This window comes from Triticum dicoccoides, chromosome 2A (assembly GCF_002162155.2).
Source record: "Triticum dicoccoides isolate Atlit2015 ecotype Zavitan chromosome 2A, WEW_v2.0, whole genome shotgun sequence".
In the NCBI taxonomy this organism is placed as follows: Eukaryota; Viridiplantae; Streptophyta; class Magnoliopsida; order Poales; family Poaceae; genus Triticum; species Triticum dicoccoides.
The window spans coordinates 606876396-606888140 of record NC_041382.1 but is presented as its reverse complement, the minus strand read 5'-3'; the positions used below and the strand labels follow the sequence as shown (position 1 = coordinate 606888140).

The following is an 11745-nucleotide window of genomic DNA, read 5'->3' as shown; positions in this document are numbered from 1 at the left end:
TTTCACGAGAGGCACGGGCGTGTCTCTTTCGGAAACGGAAAAAATTCGTGCTCCCGGTTCGTTTTTTCGTTCGGTTTTTTAGACCTTTTTTTTGTGAAAACAAGTGTTCGTCAAAACCTATCAACATGGTATCTAGTTTTGAAGATCTTGACGCGAGGAATCCAACGGTGAAAACGGTTCAAGATTTAGACACACGGATTAAGAGATAAAACGTTTTGAATAAACTGATCTACGAAAAAAGGAACTCTCCCCAGGTTGCGACAAATGACGCACATGCAGCACGCCACTTGTCACAGTCTGAAAAGGTGGGAGTGATCTTTACGACGAGTACTTCTCAATTAGTGATTTCGTTGTATCAGGCGCAGAAGGCGCTGAATATGATTTAGCCTTTTTTTTTCGTTGTTGTTGAAGGCGATCCTTTGTCATATCACAGGCCCAGTGCATGCACGGCCCAAGCCATCACGAAAATGCAAGCTGAAGCCATCCCTATATGGTCCAAAATCTACGGCCCAAACTCTAGGATACTCTGTGATGAAATCAAAGTTGAGAATGCTTCCCCTGTATAATAATCAGAAAATAGGAAGTCGAGAATGCAGGACGAAACGAGCAATTTATGTCTGTCTTCGTAGGAGCGACCACTCCACAGAGAATTTAAGACGGAAACACGTTAAGCCAATTACAGTGAAGTCGACGATGCAGCCAACCACAACGGCGGTCGATCATTGCTTGCCACTGACAATGATCTGGAGGGAGACACAGGCTGGTCGTCATCGTGCCAAGTTATCGCCGCAGGCTCCGGCCACCACAGTCCATGATCAACTTCCTTGCAGTGACTATTCAGCCTTTAATCTCCACACGCGGTGGCCCTTGCCTCGCCGGTAATGGGGACGGAGTGATCTGCGGTTTCTTCAGCTTTGGCGTGGTGTTCGTGTTCGTGCGTGCGTTCCACTACCCCGTCACTCCCCAGTCCACCCACCCCAACGGCTAGGAATCACAAAATCTCTCGTGTGCAACCACACTCCTCGACCCTCGTCGTCGCCGGCTTTTCTGCTGCCCTCCTTTTCTTCCACGGCGGGAGGTGGCAGGAGCTGATGCCCGTTTTTGTGCCGGGTGGCTAGGCAACTGTTGGTCCTCAGCCAAGCATCTCTTAACCTGAGCTCTATGTCGCGCACTAGCCTCCACTAGCAGTTCGCCCATCACGCCGACCATTTCATTGTTGCACCGTTGACATGCAACAATAACAAACAACAAATGATCATCCGAAGGCTCACCGTCAAGAGCTTGTCAAACATGACATGGAGTATTACTTAAACATATCCGTTATTTGGATGGAAACGCCGGAGCATCATCAAGGGGGTTGGATCATGATTAGGATGACGTGATTAGGTTGAATCTTGCAGCAACCAAAGCCATGTTAATCGCTTACAGTAAAAGCGATGTTTGGATGCCTTCAAGTACGCAAATTCCTCTTCTTTGCGAAGGACATGAATCCATACAGGCCAGTTGGAGTACGCTACGCTGTAGAGCCGCCAGCTGAAGCATGAGCCACGAAGACGCAAAATCAGAGCATCGCCAGGGCGGCAACAAAGTACTCCACTAGGAAGGAGTACTCGGCAGCAAACTCCTTTTTTATAGACGAAATTCCATTATTTCAGTACAGCACGAACAAGCAACACACTGATAACTCCACTCGTCAATCATTATCCGCGATTAAATTTTCTAGCTAAAAAAGATCATCATCCTGCACGTTGCTTGCACTCCTTGATCTGTCCATAACCGGCCCAGTGAGACCCAGCAGCCGGCCAGCCAAGCCAAGCTTTCGCCAATGGTCGCCGTCTTCAACAAGGACGTCCTCAGCTGGTACCTCATCACGCTCAAGCTCAAGGAGACCGTCGACGCCAACCTCAACAAGTCCCCGTCGCCGTCGCCGCACTGGCAGGCGCTCCCCCGCAGCCTGCTCGTCGCCAACGGCACGCCGGGGGCAGCGGAGACGTTGACGCGCCAGGACCGGGACCAGCAGGCCGCGGCCCCGGCGCAGTCGTCGCCGGCGCACAGCCCCAAGCCGCAGGACCCGGAATGGGTGGTGACCATCCGCGGGAAGCTGGCGCAGGCGCGCGCGGAGGAGGCGGCGTGCCCGTGGGCGCGGCTCTCCGTGTACCGCGTGCCCAAGTCGCTCCGCGAGGGCGACGAGCGCGCCTACATGCCGCAGGTGGTGTCCATCGGCCCGCTCCACGCCGGCAAGCGGCGGCTGCGCGAGATGGAGCGCCACAAGTGGCGCGCGCTGCACCACGTGCTCAAACGCACGGGCCACGACGTCACCGCCTACCTCGACGCGCTGCGGCCCATGGAGGAGCGGGTGCGGTCCTGCTACGACGGCCGCGTCGCATGGATGCCGGCCAACGACTTCGCGCAGTGCCTGGTGCTGGACGGGACCTTCGTGCTGGAGCTGTTCCGCGGCGCGCTGGACGGCGCCAAGGGGTTCGTGGACGACCTGGGCTACTCGCGGCACGACCCCGTCTTCGCCATGCGCGGCGCCATGCACGCCATCCGTAGCGACATGATCCTGCTGGAGAACCAGATACCGCTGTTCGTGCTGGACCTGCTGCTCGGGATCCAGCTGGGCCACCCGGAGCAGACGGGGGCCGTGGCCAGCCTCGCCGTGCGCTTCTTCGACCCGCTGATGCCGACGGACACGCCGCTGCACCGGAAGGACCGGTTCAAGCTTGAGTCCTCTGTGGACGCCGACGCGGCGGCCGCGGCGGCGTTCGATCCGCTGTCAAACCCGATGCTGCACTGCCTGGACGTGTTCCGGCGCAGCCTCCTCCGCGCAGGGATGCAGCCCACCCCGCCGCCGGCGGCGCGGCTGTGGCTGAAGAAGTGGTCGGGGCTGCGGCGCGTGGCCGACAAGCGGCGGCAGCAGTTCGTGCACTGCGTGTCGGAGCTCCGTGAAGCCGGCATCCGGTGCCGGCGGCGGCGCAACACGGACCGGTTCTGGGACATCCGGTTCGACAAGGGGGTGCTCCACATCCCGCGGATCCTGATCCACGACGGCAGCAAGGCGCTGTTCCTGAACCTGATCGCGTTCGAGCAGTGCCACATGGACATCGCGACGCCGGGCGGGAACAACATCACCTCCTACGCCATCTTCATGGACAACCTGATAAACTCGGCGGAGGACGTCAAGTACCTGCACGACCGGGGCATCATCGAGCACTGGCTGGGCAGCGACGGCGAGGTGGCGGAGCTGTTCAACCGGCTGTGCCTGGAGGTGGTGTTCGACATCAACGACAGCTACCTCTCCGGGCTGTCAGACCAGGTGAACCGGTACTACGACCACAAGTGGAGCACCTGGGTGGCCAGCCTGCAGCACAACTACTTCACCAACCCGTGGGCCATCGTCTCCGTCGTCGCTGGCGTCTTCCTCCTGCTGCTCACCATGATGCAGACCTTCTACAGCGCATACAGCTACTATCGACCGCCCGCCTAGCCTTAGCTCCAGCTCCAGCCCCAGCTCCAGCCACCAGCAGGTGGATTGGTTCACTGTTCGACATTTTTTCTTTTCTTTTTTGTTGCTTGCGTTGCAGTTTTGATTGATTGATTGGTTGGTTCTCTTGTCAAGGAAGAACTCTTCTCCCCCCTTTGAGTTGCATCCTGTTAATATACGTACTCGATTCTGGTGGGAGAAGCATTTTTGTGGCAAAAATAAGCAAATGCATTGTATTAATCGTCTGTTCTTGGGACATCTTGAGGGGTTTGAGCATTTGCAAGGTCAAATGCTAGTCTTGTTTTAGGCTTGATTCTAAGGTTTTCCACACGTGGAAGGAAGAAGGCCCCAAGTTTTCCGTCCTTCCACGTCTCAGTTACATGTGGGCATATATAAATCTTTTCTTATCTAGATGTAGATCAGCAACACGCGCGGATGCGCCAATCTCCGTATTTTCTTTTGAAGAGAAGATAACGACACTATGATTCGTACGATGCTTCTACTCTACAGTAGTCGTCAGGATCCATCCTCGGCCCCTAGCGTGCAGCATTGGAGCCACAAGGCTTTCATTCACACAGCCATGGAATGGAAGCGCCCAGACGGGTCCTTTTTTCCTTTTGATACCAATTCAATTCTTCCAGTGAGCAGCATCGATGCTCTCCCCTAAGAAAAAATACAATTGATTAAATAAAAAAACAGAACAGCATCGATGCATATGCTCTAGTGCCATGCCTAATTCAGAGCATAAAGGGCATCATATACTACTATCAACTTGACAATGGCCCCAACATGTGCAAATGTTGTGCAAAAAGCCAAATGTCAGGGCAATCTTTCTTTTTTGGCAACAATATACTGTTTTCTGCAATCACCTTATCAGGCAAAAAGCCAAATGTCAGGACAATCTTTTTTTTAAGATGATGTCAGGGCAATCTTGAAGGAACATGCGTACCATCTTTTTACAATTATAAAGAACACAAAGGCTGATTCGTACTTTGCAAAAAGATGAGCATTTCAAAGGCTAGGAACAAAGCCACAGCCCAACAAATAAATTTTTCGAGTACAAAAGTTCTACACGGCCACTATAGTACGAACGTACGATACAGCTCTAGTTACACGCTTCACATCAGCTGGTATGTATGTATGATACAGCTCTAGTACATAGCATCCGCTTCGAGACACATACAATGTGTCGATCGCGTGCAATTCAGTAGCTGCTTCTCTCATGTTCATTCGTTCGTTAGGATCCTGGCTTGCGCAAGAAAGTGCCACTTTCAGCAAGGACAGCAGGCACCGGTGGACTTCGTTTTCTCCTTCCAGATTATCCTGAGAACAGTCTTGACATTCTTCTCGGAGAGAAGCGTCAAGGATATCAAGTATCTGATCCGGAAAGTTCCTCTTGACAAAGTTCACGATGTCAAGCCCCTCGCAGAACATAGGGTCGGTCGGCCTTCTTCCTGTCAGCATCTCCAGCAGCACTATCCCAAAACTGTACGCGTCTCCAGACGTCGATAGGTAGCCACCTCCCGCATACTCTGAACACCATGTAAAACGTTTAATAACATAAGTTCATGTAAACAACCGCTTCGTTGCATGCATTCAAATTTACAGCAAGAAACATATTGTTACCTGGAGCAATATATCCAATCGTGCCCCTCAGAGTTATTGTACCCATTGAACTCGAACCTCCAGCTGCCGCTGACTTGGATTTGATGTAGAACCTTGCGATGCCAAAGTCCCCCAAACGAGCTGTCATATCATAATCTAGGAGGATATTGCTGGGCTTCAAATCACAGTGAACAATAGGATTCTCACAGTCATGGTGTATATATTGCAATGCATCGGCTATATCAACAGCTATTTTCATTCTTTGAGAGAGGTCCAGTTGCTTTGGGGCTTTTCCATCTCCTGCCGGGTGCAGCCAAGTGTCCAGGTTGCCGTTGGGCATGAACTGGTAGACTAGAGCTTTGAAATCCCGGCCTTGGTTATCAATTGTTGAGCATGCAGTCAGAATTGGAAGAAGATTACGGTGCCGAATGTTTCTCAGTGCTTTACATTCTGAGATGAAACTTTTATCCGCGCCTTGCATGTCAAGGTCAAAAACTTTCACTGCCACAACCATCTGTTTTTGGTTTAGCTTTGCTCTGTACACTGAACCGCAGCTTCCTCTCCCAATCAAGTTAGATACTGTGAAGTTCTCAGTAGCCTGTGCTAGATCCTTATAAGATACTTTAGGGAATTGCTCATCGGAAGAAGGCAACGATAACTGCATCCTCAGCATCCTCTTTCTGAGAAGGGATAAGCAGACTACTAATATGAGTAACAAGATGCCTAATATAGGGACCAATACTCTCACCAAATAGTATTGCCATCTAGATCTTCTATGAGAAGCAGCGGGGCATGAAGGCATATGTAGGTCCAGCACACCTCCACAAAGCCGCCAATTGCCTTTCAGGGAAATGGCTGTTGTATTTTTGAATATTCCTTCTACTGGTACTTCTCCTTCAAGATGATTGTCGGATAGATCCAACTGGGTGAGAAGTTGCAGTTTGCTTAGAGCAATTGGGATAGAGCCTGAGAGATTGTTATGTGAAAGGTTGAGCTCGATCAAGCTGTTCAGACTCCCTAGAAACATGGGAATGCTTCCCGAGAGGAAGTTCCGGTCCAATTTGATGGCTTGCGATTGCTGGCATGTGCGCAAAAGTAGGTGGAATTTCCCCTGTAAGCTTGTTGGATGAAAGATCTAGATAGTTGAGTTGTTGAAGATTACTGATGTGAGGAATTTGGCCTTCTAGACTGTTGTGGGATAGCGCACATTGGGCAATTGTGGCTATACTAAAAAGCTCTTTTGGTATATTTTCTTGAAGATTGTTATAGCTGAGGTCTAAATACAAGAGTTGCTGAAGGTTTTCGAAACTTGATGGAATGGGACCGTGGAATTGATTATTTGCCAGAAACAGTTCTGACAGCTTGGAGTTATTGCCAATGGAAGTTGGAATCTGCCCGGTGAAATTGTTCTGTTGAAGATATAAACCTTGCAAATTAGCAAGATTTCCAACCCATCCATCAATCGGACCAGTCAAACTGTTCTCCTCCAGTCCTAGCTTAGTTAGTCTATGGAGATTTCCTATGCTTGACGGAACTAATCCATATAGCATATTCCTACCAAACACGAGGTTGTTAACATTAGACGAAAGGTTGCCAACAGAATTTGGCAAGTTTCCTTGTAGCCGATTTGCATAGAGTGAAAGCATCTCTAGAGAAGTGCAGTTGCTCAATGCATCCAAGAATTCCCAGCCCCAGCTGTCATTTGCTTCAAGACTGTTTGTGTCAAGACCTAGCTTACTGAGCTTCGGAAGTTTACCAAGAGAAGGTGGGACTCGTCCTCTAAACCCGTGATTATATGCTAAGTTTATCAGCTGTAGCTCAGATGCATTGCCTAATGAGTCAGGGATAAGACCTTCCAGCATGTTACCACCCAATGTAAGAAGTCGGAGGTTAGGGAGAGCATCACCCATGTTAGATGGTAGAGTACCAACTAGCATATTCAACTCCAGCGCCATTTGATTTAGCAGAGACAGATTAAAAATGGCCTTTGGGACTCTACCTGATAGCTTGTTTTCACCAAGGAGTAAGTTTGACATCTTGGACAACTTCCCAAACTCATCAGGAATGCCTCCCTCTAACCGGTTATACATCAGAATAACATGTTCTAGAGAAGTGATATTGCCAAGGCCTGGTGGAATGACCCCGGTAAGATCATTATAAGAAAGCCACAAGCGTGTCAGGTTGGAGAGAAGGGATATTTCTGCGGGAATTTCACCCACCAATAAGTTTCTTGAGAGGTCTAACGCCCTCAAGTTGGAGCAGTTTGTGAGCGTCACTGGAATAATCCCTTGTAGCGAGTTGTGACTCAGGTCAAGAAACTCCAGCTCTCGCAGCCGGCCAAGATGTGGTATCTGACCAGAGAACTTGCTTCTGGAAAGGTTAAGATAAGTAAGATATGACATGTTTCCAAGGGAAGGAGAGATTTCCCCGACAAAACTCTGCTCAGACAGGTCCAGCTCTGCAACACGCTCATGCTCTGTGAGGCTGCACTTCACACCCTGCCAGTTGCAGAAGTGAATGCTGGTGTTCCATGTGCTCAAGAGCCCTTTCGGATCTTCGGTGATTGCGCGCTTGAAATCAAGAAGCGACAGCATATCTGTATCGTTCCCATGGAGGACGGCGCAAATGACGCTTCCAGATCCATGAGACAATAACAACAGTGCCCATGCTACGAGCACGAAGAGCTTCATGACATAGCTTTTTCGCTCCCTCACTATTTCATGATGCAAAACCGGAGTTTAAATGCACCTGATTCACATGTAAAAGATCTGAATGAAGCGAAAAGTACGATGTATGAAAGGAAGTAGTGCACGAAATATTCATAGATGGAAGAAGCAGTGCACCTACCTCTAGTCTTCAGAAGCACAGCATATCACAGGAGACAGGACCATGTCTAATATTGGTTTAGGTGGAGATGAGTGCTGTAGTTTGCCCTTCTGAGAGGGATTAAGTAGCAATAGAGACGGCGTTAGCGTTACGCAGCATTAAACATATCTAATTGCCGCGCACACGTTGACACTTGACACCTTTAATTGCTTTTAAAAATATGCTCTAGTGCTGAATCGCCGGCCGCCCTACTTTGTTTTTAGCAAATTCAGTCTTGTATGCACACTTAGCAGGTATCCCCGTTCTTTGTCGCTTTTACACCTTGTTTGGAACTATTCAAGCTTCTTAATTGTACAGGCTGATGCGGTGCCGTATATAGTTCTAAATAAGGGTTTAACAAGTGCAGCGTCAGTACTCTAAGCATCTGAAGTACCGTGTTTTTAGCATATGTTATCATATAATATTGACCTCTTGAAGAGCTCAGAGCTTTGTACAATGCGAGAATTCCCCAACTTTCAGCTCGAATTTAACAAGCTTTCAGTTTCAGCTAATATATAATGCAGACTTTTCAACTAGATTTGTAAGAGGAAAAATCGCACCTCGGAGTTTAGGGCGCGGCGCCCTCGCCGGCGACGGAGAGGAAGAGTGCGGCGCCCTCGCCGCCGACGGAGAAGACAGCGGAGGGAGGCGCGGGAGTGGCGGTGCCGCGCCTGGCCTTGGGGCCTTGGGGGTAATAGCGGCGGCGGTGTTGCTAGGGTTCGGCTGGACGGCCTGAGGCAGGCCGCAGGCGTGGGTAGCTGCTGCTGGTTCTGTGACGCAACTAGTAGCTGATTTTAAATTTGGTACTCCCTCGGTTATACAAATAAAAGATGTTCTACGCGAGGCGTAATTTTGTCTGAATCAAATATGTATAGGCACGTTTTAGTATGATTGTTCATTCATTTTAATCTATATTTATTCCATATTATAATATTTAAAACATCTTGTATTTGTATTTGTGAACGGCAGGAGTATCGATTTTTTGGTGTTATTTCTTCCCGTTTCACGCTTTGAATTATGTGTCATTGTTGTTTTGGTCTACATGATATATTAGTAAAAGACAAAAAAAATCTCAATGAAAAGGAAAACCAGCTACTCCCTTTGTTCCTAAATATTTGTCTTTCTAGATATTTCAACAAGTGACTACAAACGGAACAAAATGAATAAATCTACACTCTAAAATATGTCTACATACATCCTTATGTGGTAGCCATTTAAAATGTGTAAAAAGACAATTATTTAAGAATGGAGGGAGTAGATGCTAATTGGACCAACTCTGACGCCAAGTGGTTAGAAGGTCAGCAACTAACAACTTATTATATTTTCTTACTTCCCACTTGTATCTCAAAGACAAAACCTGGAAGTGCCAATCCTTTAAACAATAAAATATCATGCATAGCACAAAGCCACGTAAAATCATTTTAATATTTTCTGAAAACTTCAAAAAATATCTTTGTGATTTTCTGAATTTTATAAGATAGCAAACAAAAAAGTAAAAAAAAGGAACAAGAAAATGTTTTTATTTTTTTAAGTTGATAGCACACAATCAAGAACCAAAATAAGAACATTTTTGTTTTTTGTAGAAACAAATAAAACATGATAAAAAAGGTAAAACATTTTTGTATTTTTCAAATTTCTCAAGAAAATAAAAAGATAACAATCAATCTAGGGCTAACGAAATAGATGGAATAAAACATAATATGAGTCATCATGCTCTATGCAATGCTATAATTTATCACTTAAACTCATAATGTGCACGTGGGGGCTACAATCAGTATCGCCCATACATTTTGACGTGTGTCTGTCTAGAGGATTTACGAACATACCAGCATATAATGTGATCACAGTTTATGGAAATAGCATGCCACGATTGTATGATTGTTTAGTTTCACATGTTTATGTTTGAGGTAAATACACTCGAAGTCATAGAACTTGCACGCGATGGTCAGTTTGATGCACAAACTTGTAAAATACGTGTTTCTGGTCATCAAACTTGCACGAGCATTCATATACGGTCACATTTCATGTACACGAACGTATCCATGGCCTATGTGGCATTCCAGTGTGGCCAGGGCCCACTGTCATCCGCTGTAGCATCTAAATCTGCAGAGAAGCCTTTGCCTTTTTTTATTTTCGTATTAAGCCCCTAAAAATAAAATTAAAAAGCAAGCAATATGGGGTTTTGAAGCTGCAACGTGCCCTAGTAGTCTCACGTGTACAACCACCAGACTATTGACTATTCATGTCTATATAGCACGACTAATTTCTGTATCATATAAACATTGACTGAAAATAAATTTTACAAGAAATGTAACACGGAAAAAATGAGCACGGCGGCTCGACCATGTGACCTTGTGGTCAAGGTTAACTAAGATTACCACCGACAACACAACACGTTCAGATGTAAGAAAATAATTTATATTCTTGTGTTTGTGACATTCAAAAAATATTTATGTGTTACAAAAAAAGGTATGCGACATTTTAAAAAGTTTCAAAAACTTGTATTTAAAAAAATGTTAATCAACACAACATGTCCAAATTAACATTTTTTCAAATACAAGTTTTGAAATTTATGTGTATTGAAACATATACTCCATATGATACACATATGTTTTGATGTTTTAAATACTCCAGTATACATCTATGTTATGATATATATATATATATATATATATATATATATATATATATATATATTTTAAATACTCCAGTATACATCTATGTTTGGAGTATTTTAAAAAATATATGCTTAATACTTTTGAAACATATGATTAACATTTTTTTCAAATACAAGTTTTGAAACTTTTTTCAACTATGTTTTTAACATTTTCGGATGGTACAAAACATTTTTAAGCTACACAAACAGCTTTATACATTGTATAGGCATTTAAAAAATGTCATGACCAGTTTTTTTGGAATGCACGAACATTTTTAAAATGCAACGTATCATTTTTAATTACACAAATGTGGTTTGCAATGTTTAAACATTTTTTTAAATGTCACACACCTTTTTTGTAACACATAAACATTTATTAAATATCACAAACACAAAAATATAAATTTTTTTCTTACATAGAACAAGAAGGAATAACAACATGAAAAATATTTATCCCATTTGGATATGTTGTGTTTTCGAAACCCGGTGGTAATCTTAGTTAACATTGATCACGAGGTCACATAGTCGAGCCACGGTGCTCCCTTTTTTGGGGTTACATTTCTTGTAAAATTGATTTTTCGACCATGTTTATATGATATAAAAATTATTTGTGCTATCTAGACATGAATGATCATCGGTTTGGTGGTTGTTAACCCGAGCCAAGTAGTGGCACGTCCCTAGTTCGTAACCAAACCATCCCTTATTTTTCCATTTTATTTTAGGGGCTTATACGTAAATAAAAAACAATTTTATTTTAGGGGCTTAATAAGTTAAAAAATAAGTGTATAATACGTAAATAAAGAAAAAGTCTGCAGATCTACCATGCGTCGCGGACTTACGATGGGCCCTGGCCATGCTGGCATGCCACATAGACCACGGATACATCCGCGTACATGGAATGTGACCGTATATGAACGTTTGTGCAAGTTTGATGACCAGAAACACGTATTTTACAAGTTTGTGCACCAAACTGACCGTCACGTGCAAGTTCTATGACTTCTGGTGTATTTACCTCTTTATGTTTATATGCAAGGCTGTCACATCTATAAGAGACGCTGATAGCGAACCTATGAAACTCGATCCATTTTCATGCCTAAGCAAACTTTCAAACTCTCATTTACTTGCACTTTTACTT

At 45.4% G+C, this 11745-nt stretch overlaps 1 protein-coding gene and 1 pseudogene across 2 annotated transcripts; one reads left to right on the top strand and one right to left on the bottom strand.

Moving 5' to 3' along the window:
• The first annotated feature begins 1626 nt into the window (after positions 1-1626).
• LOC119355667 (UPF0481 protein At3g47200-like) lies at positions 1627-3783 on the top strand. 2 transcript variants are annotated; one of them, XM_037622510.1, is made up of 2 exons: positions 1627-2080; positions 2210-3783. In XM_037622510.1, the coding sequence occupies exons 1-2, from the start codon at positions 1826-1828 to the stop codon at positions 3485-3487; spliced, it is 1533 nt and encodes a 510-aa protein (XP_037478407.1). In that variant the 5' UTR covers positions 1627-1825; the 3' UTR covers positions 3488-3783. The 2 variants fall into 2 exon arrangements, with proteins under 2 accessions (XP_037478407.1, XP_037478406.1); XM_037622509.1 differs by having other exon boundaries at positions 1627-3783.
• Positions 3784-4409: 626 nt separating this feature from the next.
• Positions 4410-8728, bottom strand: LOC119355666 (annotated as a pseudogene).
• Positions 8729-11745: the final 3017 nt, after the last annotated feature.

Excerpts from the sequence above, each read along its gene's own strand:
- LOC119355667 (XM_037622509.1), top strand. The coding sequence starts at position 1,826 with ATGGTCGCCGTCTTCAACAAGGACGTCCTCAGCTGGTACCTCATCACG.